Source organism: Sorghum bicolor, chromosome 5 (genome assembly GCF_000003195.3).
Source record: "Sorghum bicolor cultivar BTx623 chromosome 5, Sorghum_bicolor_NCBIv3, whole genome shotgun sequence".
NCBI classification, from domain to species: Eukaryota; Viridiplantae; Streptophyta; class Magnoliopsida; order Poales; family Poaceae; genus Sorghum; species Sorghum bicolor.
The window spans coordinates 10,049,395-10,065,002 of NC_012874.2; the positions used below are offsets into that span (position 1 = coordinate 10,049,395).

The 15,608-nt window shown below is 45.5% G+C and overlaps 1 protein-coding gene across 2 annotated transcripts; it reads right to left on the reverse strand.

Annotated features, from left to right (window-relative positions):
• On the reverse strand, positions 217 to 5,001 carry LOC110435460. Of its 2 annotated transcripts, XR_002453162.1 has the most exons (3): positions 2,228 to 5,001; positions 1,363 to 2,150; positions 217 to 1,235 (listed from the first exon to the last, which is right to left on the reverse strand). XR_002453162.1 is itself a non-coding variant. In XM_021461007.1 (2 exons), the coding sequence occupies exon 1, from the start codon at positions 4,708 to 4,710 to the stop codon at positions 4,246 to 4,248; it is 465 nt and encodes a 154-aa protein (XP_021316682.1). In that variant the 5' UTR covers positions 4,711 to 5,001; the 3' UTR covers positions 217 to 1,235; positions 1,363 to 4,245. The 2 variants fall into 2 exon arrangements, 1 of the variants encoding a protein (XP_021316682.1); XM_021461007.1 differs by having other exon boundaries at positions 1,363 to 5,001.

Below are 15,608 nucleotides of genomic sequence, written 5' to 3' on the forward strand. Positions count from 1 at the left end.
ACAACTTTATAGTTGATTACGGCCTTGTTTCCCCAAAATCCAAAAAACTTTTCAAAATTTCCTATATATTGAATCTTGCAGCACATGCATTGAACATTAAATATAGATAAAAAAATAAGTAATTGCACAACTATAATTTGTGAGATGAACTTTTGAGTCTAGTTAATCCATGGTTGGACAATAATTGCCAAATAGAAACGAAAGTACTACAATACCCAAAAGGTTTCGAACTAAACAAGGCCTAAGTTTTATATATGTATATACACAATATATATATATACATATGGTTGGATCTTAACATAGACACTCTCGCCCACCTGGAACTGGCGCTCAGAGCGCTTTGTGTCAGCCTGACATTTCATTCGCTGCTTGGCGCGATTCAGGTGGAGGCGAATGACATCAGTCATCAGGGTACGGTCAGCCAGCCAAGAAGATAAGTCAGACACTGGCTGCTCATCACCGCCAATCACACCGAACTGTCGAGGACCATAACCATACAGAACCTCAAATGGTGAGCGGTTGAGCGCTGAATGCCAACTTGTATTGTACCACAGTTCAGCCTGATCCAACCATTGTAGCCACTGCTTGGGACATGCATGAACGAAGCAACGAAGGAATGTCTCCAAGCATTGGTTGACGCGCAGTTCGACTCCAGCAAGCTTGAACAATTCCCTCCGAAATGTGCTGGTGAAAATCTTATCACGATCCGAGACAATGGCTTGAGGTAACCCATGAAGCTTGTATATGTTGGAGAGAAATGTTTGAACCACAGTAGAAGCCGTAAACGGATGCTTGAGGCAATAAAGTGTGCATACTTTGAAAACAGGTCGACCACCACTAGGATGCACGAAGCTCCGCCTGAGGATGGCAAACCCTCGATGAAATCCATGGAGACCACGGACCAGGCACGATCATGTACGGGCAGTGGCTGCAAAAGACCGGGAAGCCTGGATCGGTCTGGTTTAGCCTGCTGACAGATGGCACATGATGTAACATAAGAGTGTACTGCTGCCTTCATTCCGTGCCACGCAAATAATTGTTTGAGCCGACGGTATGTAACAGACAACCCTGAATGACCGCCAATGGCGCTGCTATGGAAGGCCTCGATCAATTTGGTTTGCAAAGCATCATCACTACCCATCCAGATTCGGGATTTGTACCGAAGAATGCCATCGCGCAGTGTATAATTGGGAACTGCGCGCATCAGACGCCAGGGAAAGTTTGGCCATCATATCCTGCGTACGAGCGTCATTGGCATAAGAAAGGAGAACAGCTTCCAACCACTGAGGTTGACATACAGAAATAGCAGCCAACTGAGTCAAGGGATAGCGCGACTGGTTGTACTTTGAGCTTTGGGCTTACCTCTGTTTCGCAAGAGAAGGTGTCAGTCTTTGACCCCTAGCCTAGCGCGTTGTCTTGTAAAACTAGGTCTTATGACCATCCTTTCCTCTTAATGAAATACGGGCCTATATGTGCCTGATCGAGAAAAAAAAAACTGCAGACCAATAAGCTTGGTAAACACCTTTTGTTGCCACGGGTTGCAGGCGTTGTTCAGTAAGTTGAACTAAGCTTCGATGATCAGTGATAATATGGAATTCTGCATGCTGAAAGTAACTGCGCCACTGCTCCAAAGCCATCAAGATCGCCATGTACTCTTTCTCATAAGTAGATAGACCCATGGAACGTGGACCCAAGGCCTTACTGAGGAACGCAAGAGGATGGCCCCCTTGCATTAGGACTGCCCCAATGCCATGACCACTAGCGTCAGTTTCCACTTGAAAAGGCTTACTGAAGTCAGGCAAGACCAAAACTGGAGCTGATGCCAGTGCTTGCTTCAGTGTTTGAAATGCTTGCTCCTGCACATCTGTCCAGACAAAAATCGCGCCCTTGCGCAAGAGTTCAGTCAACGGCTTCCAAATAACCCTAAAGTGACGAAAAAATCGCCTATAATAGCCTGCCAATCTGAGGAAGCTACACAACTCCTTAACAGAGGTTGAAGAAGGCCACTGAAGAACAGCTGCAATTTTCTTAGGATCCGTGGCAACACCCGCCTCCGAAATGATATGTCCCAGGTAGCGCAACTGCCTCTGAGCAAATAAGCACTTGGACATTTTGACCTGCCATTTGTCACGGTGTAATAGTTCAAGCACCTGCAGAACATGAATCAAATGCTCTTCATATGTACGACTGAAGATCAGTATATCATAAAAAAAAAACCAGAACACACTTGCGCAGTAGAGAAGCCAGAGTGGTATTCATAGCCTTGAGAAAAGTGGCAGGTGCACCCGAGAGTCCAAAGGCCATCACCCTGAATTCGTACTGACCCGAATGTGTTTGAAACGCCGTTTTGAATTCCTCCCCATGCTGCAACCTTATTTGATGATAACCGGCAGTAAGGTCCAAACAGGAAAACCAGGATGCATTAGCTCATCAAGAAGCTCCTCAATCACTGGTACAGGGTACTTGATCTTGGAAGTGATAGCATTAAGATGCCGAAAATCAATGCAAAAGCGGAACGATCCATCCTTCTTCTTAACTAATAGTACTGAGGAGGAAAAAGGGCTCGAGCTAGGCTTAATGACCGCAGACTTCAACATTTCAGTCACCTGCCGTTCTATCTCATCCTTGATGGCTGGTGGGTAGCGACATGGCCGGATATTGACAGGGCTGGCACCAGGTATTAGATGTATGGCATGATCACAATGCCTAGCCGGAGGATAGCCTGTTGGTGGAGCAAAGAACAACTCAAACTCAGATAGAAGCGCTGCAATTTCAGGTGGATGGGATAGCCGAAACCTGTAGAACAGAGCCCTCCGGCAATGCGGACAACTCGCCTTGTAAAAGGTGCTGCTCCTGAGCTTGAGAGATAAGAAGCCATTTCTGCTCCCAGTCAACTTGCATAGGGCTACACTGGCCTAGCCAATCCATTCCAACAATTAACTCATATTGAGCAATAGGCAGAACTTTAGCAGTGGAGTAAAAGTGACAATCCTGAACAGACCAGAGACCACTGCAGCTCCAGAAATTGAGCAGAACACTGCAAGATAGAACCATCAGCCACTGTTACTAAAAGAGGGGGACTGAAAGAAGATACACCCGCCAGCTTGGTCGCCAGAGATTCACTGACAAATGTATGGGAGCTGCCAGAAATAGAATCCACCAGAATACGGGCCGTGTGCCCTTGTACTGTACCCAAGAACTGAATGGCATTGAGTGAGACTGTCCCCGAAGAAGCAGCCATGGAAAGAGCCATACACACTTGAGCAGTTATCTCTTCATCGTCTTCTTCACATGCAGACTCCAAACATTCTTCAGCATGGCAAACTTCCCACAGTTGCTGCAGCACATGAAGTTGGATAGCCTCGGGGCATTTGTGATCCCGAGACCATTTCTCACCACATCGGATGCAGAGCCCGCGCGCGCGACGATAGTAACGCAGACTCGCAGAGTGGATAGCTTCTCCTCGACGCCACGCCCACGGCGATCAGGTGCCATGCGACTGCAGGCTTGTACCACGTTCAGCTCATTGTGGTGAAGGCACGTGGGATGGAGGTGCCCGTCCTGCCCCCTTGGCAAAGGAGAACGGTTCCAGACGGCGAACCTCACGACGGCGCCCTGGTTCCACCAACTCTTCCTGCAATAAGGCGAGCACGCAGGCAGTATCCAAACTACTGGGACAGTGGGACGTTGCATATGAACTGCACTACGAATATCAGCACGTAGACCATCGACAAATCGCATAGTATAGTAAACCGGATCAGTATTGCGACCATAAGCAAGCAGTTGATCCACCAAGCCAGTATACTTGTCAATGTAGTCCTGAACCGTACCCGACTGATAGATGTGGAAGAGCTGACGCACAAGCAACTCGTGCTGATCCTTACCAAACCTATTATTCATGATTAACTGACTAAACTGTTCCCAACCCCCTGCTCTAACCTCATCCTCAACCGACTGCAACCAGCAGCATGCTGCTGCCCCAGATAAGTGCATAGTGGACACTTTGATCCAACGACGACGCGGCACGAAATACATCTCAAAATAGTCAAGGCAACGCCCGAGCTAGAGTTTGGGATTAGTGCCATCAAAGGGTGGGAAATTGATTTTTGGAAGGTGGTGATTGGATTCCCCTGTGTCGTCAACTCGTCATAGCAACGATGATCATGCAGACCCGCATCAGCCCCCAAACCACCCGGAATCCCAGCCATCAGAGCAGAACTAGAGTACGAGCGGTGAAGCTTAGGCTTAGGGTCGGGTTGGGGCGGAATAAACGTACCCTTGACCGGGGATCGAGTGACGAGTGGAGAACTCCAATCCACGGTGACTTGATTCCTCGTGGCGCCCTAACAAGCGAAATTGGGTCAAACCAGCGGGAATCGGCGCCGTGGACACCTTGGGCGGCGGAAGAACGCCGGCCGGCGTGGCCTGAGTGGCCTCGAGGACGGAGCGGCTCGCGTACTTGCGCAGCGCGGTCATCTCCTCCCACATCGTCTCCACCTTCTCCTCCGTCTTCCGGAACGCTCCGATCTCCGCACGCAACTCCGCGACCGAGGCATCCATCTGCGGTTTGCAAGCATCGAACACCTTGGCGGCGTCCTCCAGCATGCCGACGCGGGAGCCGATGGAGTGCTCCACCGCGTCGATGCGGTTGGTGAGGTGCAACTGCACCGACTTGAGCTCGTCGAGGATGAGCTTGGTGTTGGGATCCATGGCGCCTAGCTGCTTGCGGAAGCGGGTGAAGTGCTCATGGTCGATGTGGTGGGGCTCCAAGATGGAACCGTCGAGGGTTACGATTGCACATCAAGATGCAGGAAACAAAAAAAATCGGCCAAGGAATCGATGCTCCGAGTACCAATTTGTTACAAACTGGCTAATCTAAACAACAATCAGGCAGGAAAAGAGGAATCAGAGGTAGGCAGGGAAGAGCAAAGCATAGGATGTGTTCAGACGAGTTGTTCTTGCAGGAGAAGCAAGTTGTTTACAATGTAATTGGTAGATAGATCTCTCGCTCACGCTAGCCTATTACAAATAGCCGAGCACAGCGCCAGCGGCGGCCAATGACCAAGAGCATCACGACGTCGCCCATTCGCTGCCGGTCGTCACCTGTGGCCCATCAGCGGCTTCACTTGCCAGATGGACAATAGAGTCATCCACCGTGTCAGCAGTAGTCGTAGTAACATTATGTTGACCACTGGCTTGAGCTCGATGACCTGCCTCTTGTCTCAGAGACCCTGACGAGGCTAGAGCTTCATGGTGTAAAGTGTCATGCTAGTTTCCTCAACTTCTTAAGCTGTCCAGCGTTGGAAAATCTACATCTTGAGTACTGTGATCTCTCATCCACCTAGAAGATCTCATCTGAGTCCATAGAAACTCTGAACATCATAGACTCCACTTTAGGTTATTATCCCCGTGTTCGAATTTCTTCCCCAAATCTGATTTCACTGAAACTAGACAACCTTTGGGACAGAACTCCCATCCTTGAGAGCATGCCAGCATTAACAGGGGGATTTGTTCGAATAGCTGAGCACTGTGACGACCGCTGCAGTAAAATATTGGATCCATATGAAGATTGTTATTGTGAATCTTGTGAGAATTCTGACAGCATTGGTGATCAAAGTAACAATTGTGTGCTTCTAGAAGGTTTATCAGAAGCTAGGAGTCTGGTGTTGATTTCTACACATCACGACATGGTATACCTGCACCTTATCTCAGTTACATCATAGCTTTATTAGTCTTCCTCCTTATTTTTCTAGCATTGTTTGCCTTAAATCGACAGTATTATTTACATAGCTGCTGGACATTGATAGCTCTTGGTTAGAATGGCCTTCGCTTTTTGCTTTTGTCTTGCATTGTCACCAACTTACCTTATCTTTTATGTTTGTGCCTTGTCCAGTTTATTTTAAAAAGGGATTTGAGATGGTGCCCTATGTTTTGCAACTTGAGGACTTTGTTGCTCAATGAGTACTGGTGTGTACCTGATGACATCCATGCATTATCTTGTATTCTTGAACACACACCAAATTTAGAGAAGCTCACTCTTCAACTCTTTTCTGAGGTACACACTACATTAATTGGCTACTGCTGCATTTTAGATTTGTTACACTTCTTATTGATCTTACAGATTTTTTTTACTTGTTCACTGCAGGGGCCTAAACATAATGTAGAAATGGAAGGAAGCTTCAGTTCAGCAGTGCAATCTGCTGCAATTTCAAAATACCTTAAGATAATTGAAATCAAGTGTGAAGTGGTTGATGAGAGAGTTGCCAAAGTTCTGAAATTCCTGTGCACATTTAACATACGTAAGCTAACTTGAACTGTCTTTGTGCTTCTATATTTCTGACATTTTCAGCAATCTTCATTTTCATGAAAGAATATTAGCAGTGTAAATTTGACAAAAATAAAAGAAACTGTATACGACCTATGATACAAATGATAGAGAAACGAAATCCATGCACTACCCTAATACAAAAGGTATACAGGTCCGTGCTGCATGTTCGAGAGAAAAGAAGATCCATACAATAGCCTGGACATTTTCATGTCAGGTGACATTTTTTTTTTTGATTGAACCATGTCAGGTGACATCCACAAAGCAGTACACATAATTATTTTTAACTGAATTGCATTGCAATGACAATAAAATGCTTTGTTCAGTTCTTAAATAGTTTTGAATGCTTGACTTACTAATTAGTTTGTAATGAACACAAATGACTGAATTGTGTTGTTTTCACTATATGTACGTCACCTTGCCAGTTAGTTCCAAATTGCATCTTCAATATCTACATTGAATTATTCTAAGTAACAAAAAATGCTGACCTTTTGTCATGCGCCCTCCTATTTTCTGGAAGGTTCGCCCCCTTCGGGCATCGTCTTATCATTGTATATTGCAAATATTAGCATGATACCTGTACACTGAAGCTTTTTTCTTTGACCCACTTTTTATTTTTGAATGAAAATATCCTTAAATTTTGTCTTCTTTTGGATGGATTGAACTCTGATGTGTTCCGAGAACTTGTGTGCCGAGCATTCTTTTTATTGTTATAAGTGAAAAGTTTGTAGCATCTCATGGCCGGGAAATTAGGTGTCAAAGAAATCAATGTTTTCGTTTGTCTTGAGATTATTTGAACATGCTCATCAGGCTGAGATAGATGTCACTCTTCTCCTGGCTTCCATATTTGTGTAGTTCTTTCAAGTAGCTTTTCTTTTCACTTTTCCAGCTTTTCCTGCTGTCTGTTGCTTGGCCTTTTCTTGCTTTTTGTACAGGTGTGTTACCATTACAGCAACAGGTGTGTCATGTGCTTTATTTTCCTCAAAAACCAATTTGAGGTTTTCCAGCATGTCAAATTATCTGTCAAATAACTGAAATCTTCTATAGATTACATCTTATTCTGAACTTTTGTGCCTATCTTTTTGATACAGGTTTCAGTTTCTGATTTCACATGTGAGGAGGTATTTGGGCTGTCGTTTGATCTACTGTCGCTCAATATTATGAAACGCTTGGCAAATGTTCGCTGCAACATTTGTGGGTGATATTGTGTCTTGTCAGTGTGCTAGGCTTCGGGTTTTGTGAACATGTAGAACTGTAGCATACATTGATCAGAACTTGTGTTATTTAAGTTGGATCTGGCATGTTGTCACATTATTTCCTTTGCGCTCAGTTCATGAGCATTTGTTTCATTCGACTCATTGTTGAGCTGATAGCATAGTTAGTTCATCCTCTCTATTTTCACGTGTGCTAATACTTAAAATGGACATCAGGTAGCAAGATTGAGAAAGAAAAAACAGACTTCATTAGACGTTTGGCAAATTGTACACTCCACACATAAATTGGAATTTTTGCACCTGGCAAGTTTTACTCCTTGATTTTGAGAGAGGACTAATGCAACAGCCCCCACTGGCCACTTCCACACCCCCTCCCTCTCTGCCTTAATTACCAGCGCTAACATGGTCTAGTTTTTTTTTTCAAACACAAATTACAAATACAGAAGTCCACAAACACACACTTAAAGCCTTCGCTTCTAAAATACTCCAATTTCTTAGCAGATCTTGATATAGACAAAGACATCACATATGTCTTGCTGCCAATGGACAATGTTGTGTATATTGATAAAATCTTGAATAGATAAGAAAAATATAAATACATATATCAGGTCGAAGACTTAATAGACAAGTTTTTGGGCCTGTTTGGCTCTTAGCCGCACCCTGCTGGCATGCCGCTGCAGTTTTTGGTTGCCGCCCCGCGCTAGGTGTGGCAAGTCTCGCCAAGAGTCTGGCGGTTGTTTCAAGCGCCAAACTTTCGGCAGCACCTGAGCTGCGTTGCAGTGTGCTCTGCAGGAGCCAAACAGGCCTTCCAAGTCATGCAACATAAATCAACTAATCTACACTGAGTATGCATGGGCCATGATCTTTTGACTCCCGTCACTCTCTTTTTTGCTAGGCTAACTCACCACTCTTTCTTGTTGGGCTCCCACAACTAGACGCCCCTCCGCATCACCACCCTCCACTACAGCCAACCGTTAGTCCCTCATGCAACCTCGAACCTTGATCATCAACAAATCATTCTTCACCACCACTACTGGAATTTTGTTCTTTGCCGACTGCCAAAGCAGTCGACAAAGGCCCTAAAACAGGTGGCAAAGGCTTTGCGCACCGCCTTAAAAAAGACAGTCGGCAAAGAACACGTGGCAAAGAATTCGTCGGCAAAGAAACCTTTGCCACCGGCCAAGAGAAAAGCAGTCGGCAAAGCCTTTGCCACCTGCCAATATGGCAGTCGGCAAAGGGAACGAACGCCGTCGTGAGATGACGGAGCGCATCCCCTTTGCCGACTGCCAAAAGCAGTCGGCAAAGACTTTTCTTATTTTTTTATAATAGAATTTCTTTGCCGACTGCTTTTATTGGCATGTGGCAAAGTTTTTTTTTATTTTTTCGTTGCCGACTGCCTTTTTTGGCAGGTGGCAAAGGGCTCTTTGCCGACTGTCTTTTTTTGGCAGGTGGCAAAGCTGGAATAAGTAAAATTTCAACCTGTTTTTTTATTTTGTATCACAAATATGATTATATAACTAGAATTCACATATATCACACAGATCCACATATATATCACACAAATCCATATATATAGCACACATAAACCATAATAAATGAGTTCAACAAGTCCATCATCCAACAAATCATACTAAGTGTGCAAAACCAACATCAAACATCCAACATGGTGTGCAAAACCAACATCAAACATCCTGCAAAGTAGAAGAACCACATAGCTAGTCACGCGTCCTGCGACCCGTCGCCACCGTGGTGTGAAGAGCTCCCAGCTGGCCACAGAGGCCACGAAGACGGTCCAATCTGCGGCGCGCTGTTGTACACCCACCCAGATCCGACCTGCTGGGCAGGCGGAGGGTCGCTACCCCACCCGGAGGCCCCCGCCTGCGTAAGCCTAGGAGGAACGCCACCTGGTTCCACCTGGCCTGGAGAAAGGCCATGTGGAGTCGGGTTTGAACCTGCCGACGGTGGCTGCACAGAGAAGTGATGTCATTAGTACATGTGGGATAGCCGTACAAACAAAAACAATAGATAGACTGCTAGAAACTCACCGGAGTCCCTAAAGTGCTAGGAACAGGGGGTGGAGCGAAGAAAGAAGCTGGCAACGGAGGACATCTGAAACCAGGGATCTCCAGGCCCTGAAAGAAGCTGGCAAACTATTTCATCTGATGCGCCGAGTGCTCCTGGATAGCCTCCAACTGCCGCCGATGGGCCTCCAGCTGCTGCCGATGAGCCTCCTCTTGGGCCGCCAGCTGCTGCCGATGAGCCTCCTCTTGGGCCGCCTGTTGGGCCCGTAGCTCGGCCAGCTCGGACTGCAATATTACACTCGTGATGTTTAAACAATGCATAAGAAAAGCTACATATGTAAATCCAATAAACGACAAATTGTTACCTGAACCACCGCCATCATCTGCGTAGAGCTTGGCCGTCGAGGCTGTATGGGGACGTTCGATGAGGTCGTGCTGTCTGATCGACGAACCTCACGAAGGGTGGGAATGGTGGCCGGGTCGATTACGCTGTGGGCAAGAAAGTACCGCCCATGCTGTTTCCCTCCTCCCGTCCTCATCAGGACGTCCGTGTCAAGGGGCTCAGTGGTCGGATCATAGGCCTCACCATGGCGCTTGCGAACTGCCTCGGTGTACTGGACGACCTTCTCGTAGGCGTTCGGGTTGGTGAACGCGTCGGCCCCCTTCGCCGAGTCGTAGACGTTCTCCAGATCTGTCGCTTTGCCCTGGTGAGATAGGACATAGCCCGTGAACTCGTTGATCACCTGGCCACCTTGCGACTGGGTCTACGAGGAAAACACAAGAACGATTACACGTAATGAGAATGAATAATTAAATAAATAAATAAATAAATAAAGTAGTGTCAAGAGTACCCATGTGTCCATGTAAGCTCCAAGGGGGCGGCTCCCTTGGTGGTGTGCTGCACCTGTCCTCCCCTTGGCATGTCCGGACTTCTCCCTGCGCTTCACGTATGCCTCAGGCGTTGTCCACGAGGCCACAATCGCCTCCCAGCAGTCCATGTGCATTTTGCACCTGTTGATGCAAAAGTGGATCTGCAAACACAAAGGGCTAATACCCTATTCAAACGTTAAGGCGTGCCAGCTGATTTGACCTTATTATCGGCAAAGGTGATAACTCGAATACTTTGGTCCAGACAACAGCGATGCGCCCGGATGCCACGGCCAAGAGGTATTCACGCGGAACTTGAGAATACGCCGAGCTTAAGTCGACGAACTCCTAAGAACTCGTAATGAAAAGGAAAATATGACGAAGTCGTCGAAAAAGTAGATGCTGAAATATGAGTAAAAACTTGTGTTTGATTGATTGATTTATTATTACAAGGACCCAGGATCTACATTTATACCCTGCTCAAAGAGCTACAATCAGACACGACTAGGACTCGAATTCCAAATTAAACAAATTCCGTATACAAAACGATTTAAATAACTAAGGAAAACACAAAACTATCCTCCCGTGACAAACTGGGGCACCACCATGGACCAATCGGCAACCTTTAGGTTCTCCTTCCGAATCATCGGCAGACTCCTCATCATAGCCATCGGCAAAAGCTAATGCTTGACCATCGGCATGAATGTGTCACCACCCATAGACTTAATCTCATTCGTCCCTTCATCGGCAACCACCCTCATCGGCAATTCCCCTGCTGACCAGTTAATGTTACCCTATCTTACCGATGTACACTCTACCGATCCTAGGTACGTGTCCAAAAACGGTGTCAACACATGCCCCCCAATTTCAGAGTATAAAATCATTAATGCTCCGAAATTTTCTGCAGTAATGATGCCTTTTCGCAATTAATCCTCTCGATTTGGTAACCGACCGTTGAAATCGAACAACTCTGGCCCGATTCTTTCGTAGATCCCTCGAATTCCTCAACCTCCCAAACTGGACATCTCCACTTTATTCGCCCATCGGTAATACTACCGTTAGAAGGAGCTACCGATGGACCGACCAGGAAATCCCGCACAGTAAAATATCTACAGATTATGACCGCTTCGTGTCAAATCACCTGCGCAATCCCTTGATTACCGTGCGAACAGTTACCATATCCACCTGAGTACCCTCGGATTTCACGGATATGGTGAAGAGATAAGTCAGATTTGCCCTTGCCTGTTTTGTCCTATAAATAGTTCCTTCTCGGGTACTCCCTCTTCATCGCATCATTCTACAGCCCCAACTCTACTTTTCTGGCGGCGGCGCTGTTCGAGAGCTCCAAGAACTCCAACGAAGGCTTTTCTCCACCAACCTCAAAGTTTTCGATCATCTTCCTTGCGAGGAGATGGCCATTAACTTTGCTATTCCTGAGGTCAGTTCATCACCCCACCTCTTGTACTTTTACCATACCCTTGTTCATCCGCAACTTGTTTTACTGAACACTCTTCTCCTCCTCCAAGGTCACCGATTCTGGTGGAATCTTCTCACTCTTCTCCAGAAGTCCAGATACAACAAGCACCATCTCCTCCTCAGCCACAAGAAGAACCCCACGCAGAAGAACCCCAGCCAGAGGAACCTTAGCCAGAAGACACATCGGCTGATGTGCACGAGCAAACTGCCGATCCAGCAAGTTCAATTATAGCATCGGTAGTTTCCTCCATCCAAACAAGTACTGCTCCCCCTCAAGGTAACATACTTTCTATGAAATCATCACCGATGAACCTACTTTTCCTGTATTATAATCACTTCTGTTAATCTTTCAGCTGACATAATCCCATCGGCAACTCCAGCCGATTAACCCGTGGTCCCATCGGCATCATCTAGTCAGAGGCGAGAGATTGCCCTGAAACAAGTAAGTCATCCAATCTCTATCTGTATTATTTATCAATACTTGACCATAGAATAACTTATTTCATCTCCTTTTCAGGAACAGAACTCTCCTGATAGCTTGTTTTCCTTTACCATCGACATCTCTGAAGATGAAGGCGAGGAGGCAAGTTCCTCTCGAGCAGTTGGAATCACATCGGCAGAAATTAGGGCAAAATTAGAAGAGCTATCGGCCCTCCTTCATCAAGACACAGCCCAATTGGTCGATGACTCTGATCCGACCAAGGCCTTATTCAAGACCCTCAGAGGCCAAATCCCCGCCAATGCCGAAGAAATCCTTTTCCAAGCAGCACATCTAGAGAGCCGTCAACTGCAGTACCAAAGGGCTGCTCAACGCCTTGCCGATAGAGCTGCTCATGCTCAGCTCTCAGAGGAAATGATGAAAGTGAAGTTCCTTGCCGATGAGAAGCATAAAAACATCGGCACCCTGGAGTCCTCAAGAGATGTGCTGAAACAAAAGATTTCTGATCTATCGGCAAAGAGAGAGAGGCTCTGCTGATAGAACTCAAACAGGTAGAAGAAGCCTTGTCCCAAGCTCAACAAGAAGAAAGTCAGCTGCCTGAGACGATCAAAATTCTTGAACAAGAGCAAAATGTCTAAGCCCGCAAAGCAGTACAGATGAAGAAGAAGCTGAAGCCGGTGGAGGGCTCTGCCGATGACGACATAAAGGAGATAGAAGAAGCCAATCAGATCCGTCTGCGCGCCATATCAACGATGCAGGCTTTGTTAAACATCTGGTTTCTTCATCGGCGGCATACTTACTCTTCTCTTTTGAACACTCTTAATATTTTGGTCTAGCCGATAGGATTGTTATCGGCACTTTTAAGAACATCAAGTCCGGCCCCAGACTCAGTTTAATCCAGCCGATAGGAATGTTACCGGCATTCAAACTTTTATGCATCGACCCATATACTAGGGTAATATTTCTTTAGATATTTGCCATTTAATGCCCTGGGAAATTCAACTCCTTCGAGAGTTTCTAAGACATAAGCGTTGCTAGGAGCAGATCGACTTATCAGATAGGGACCCTCCCAATTGGGAGACCACTTCCCAAATTTTAAACTTTTAGTCCCAATCGGCAAGACTAGCTTCCACACTAAGTCTCCATCAACAAACTCCTTAGCCTTCACCTTCTTATCATACCATCTGGCAACTCTCTTCTTATTCTCTTCTATACTCATCAAAGCCCTTAGCTGATGCCCTGCCAGATCATCCAACTCGTCTGTCATTAAAGTAGCATAATCATCGGCAGCCAATTGATCTTGAAAAGATAATCGCCTAGACCCAGTCTTAATTTCCCAACGTAACACTGCATCATGCCCATATACCAACTGATAAGGTGAGACTTTAGTCGATCCATGACAAGCCATCTAGTATGACCATAAAGCTTCATTTAACAACGTGTGCCACCTTCTAGGATTTTCTTCAATCTTCCGCTTAATAAGCTTGATAATTCTTTTGTTAGCCGCCTCGGCCTGTCCATTAGCTTGAGCATAATAAGGAGAAGAGTTTAATACCTTAATTCCCATACCGACTGCAAATTCATCAACCTCCCCGATGTGAACATAGTACCCTGATCGGTAGTAATTGTTTGAGGAATTCCAAATCGGTAAATAATATGCTCTTTTACGAAATCAATCATATTGGCCGATGTAACTTTCTTCAAAGGAATAGCTTCAACCCACTTAGTAAAATAATCGGTGGCAACCAAGATAAATTTATGTCCTTTGCTGGATGGTGTATAAATCTGGCCGATCAAGTCAATAGCCCATCCTTGGAATGGCCATGGTTTAATAATGGGATTCATGGCCAATGCGGGTGCCCTTTGAACATTACCAAACTTCTGACATCCTTGACACCCTTTGAAATACTTAAAGCAATCCTCAAGTAAGTCGGCCAATAATACCCATTTCTTCTGATCATCCACTTCATCTTAAATGCCGACTGATGTGCTCCACACACTCCCTCATGGATCTCTCCCATTAAACTTCTAGCCTCATCATCACCTAAGCACCTGAGAAGAATCCCATCAATAGTTTGATAATATAATTCATTTTCGAGGAGCACATATTTGGTGGCTTGAAACCGAACACGTCTCTCTACTTTCTTGGATGGATCCTTTAAATAATCAATGATTTCTTTTCTCCAATCATCGGCACCGATTGCCGATATTGCATTTATCATGGGCTGATATCCTGAGGCATGCTGAGCCAACCGATTGGCCTCTTCATTGTGCAACCGAGGAACATGCTCTAATCGGAAATCCTTGAATTCCTTTAACAGTTGCATACTCCTTTCGTGATAAGTTATCAAGACTTCGCTTCGGCATTCATAGCTTCCAGCCAATTGATTTATAACCAGCATAGAATCTTCAAAGACTTCAACAGCATCAGCATGAACTTCCCTTAGTAATTCCAACCCCTTTATCAAAGCTTGATACTCAGCTTGATTATTTGTTGACGTGGCAACAATCAGCAAGGAAAACTCGTACTTCCTTCCTCGAGGGGAAATTAATACTATGCCGATTCCTGCCCCCCGGTCACACGTGGATCCATCAAAGAAAAGCGTCCAAGGTACAATTTCCAAAGTCTCCACTGTACCGCAATGTTGAGTTACAAAATCGGCCATAATCTGTCCCTTAACCGCCTTAGCCGATTCATAACACAAATTGAATTCCGACAGTGCCAAAATCCATTTACCGATTCTGCCACTCATAATCGGCATACACAGCATATATCGGACCACATCATCTTTACATATGACAGTGCACTCAACCGATAACAAATAGTGTCTCAACTTAATAAATGAGAAATAAAGACATAAACATAACTTTTCAATGGCCGAATACCTGGTCTCAGCATCAACCAATCTCCTGCTCAAATAGTAAATCACACGTTCCTTCCCTTCAAATTCTTGAATTAAAGCCGAAGATGACCATCCCATCGGTAGACAAATATAATCTGAAGGGCTTTCCTTACTGAGGTGGAATCAGAACTGGAGGATTTACTAAGTAATCCTTGATTTGATCTAAGGCCAACTGTTGCTCTTAACCCCAAACGAATTCTTGATCGGCTTTCAACTTAAGTAAAGGACTGAAAGCACGAATTTTACGAGACAAATTAGATATAAACCTCATGATAAAATTTACCTTGCCTATCAAGGATTGGAGCTCAGTTTTGTTGGTAGGAGCAACTATTTTGTTGATAGCATCAATGGATCTCCGACTAA

Coding starts and splice junctions, on each gene's coding strand:
- LOC110435460 (XM_021461007.1), bottom strand. CDS start 4,710: ATGGATCCCAACACCAAGCTCATCCTCGACGAGCTCAAGTCGGTGCAG.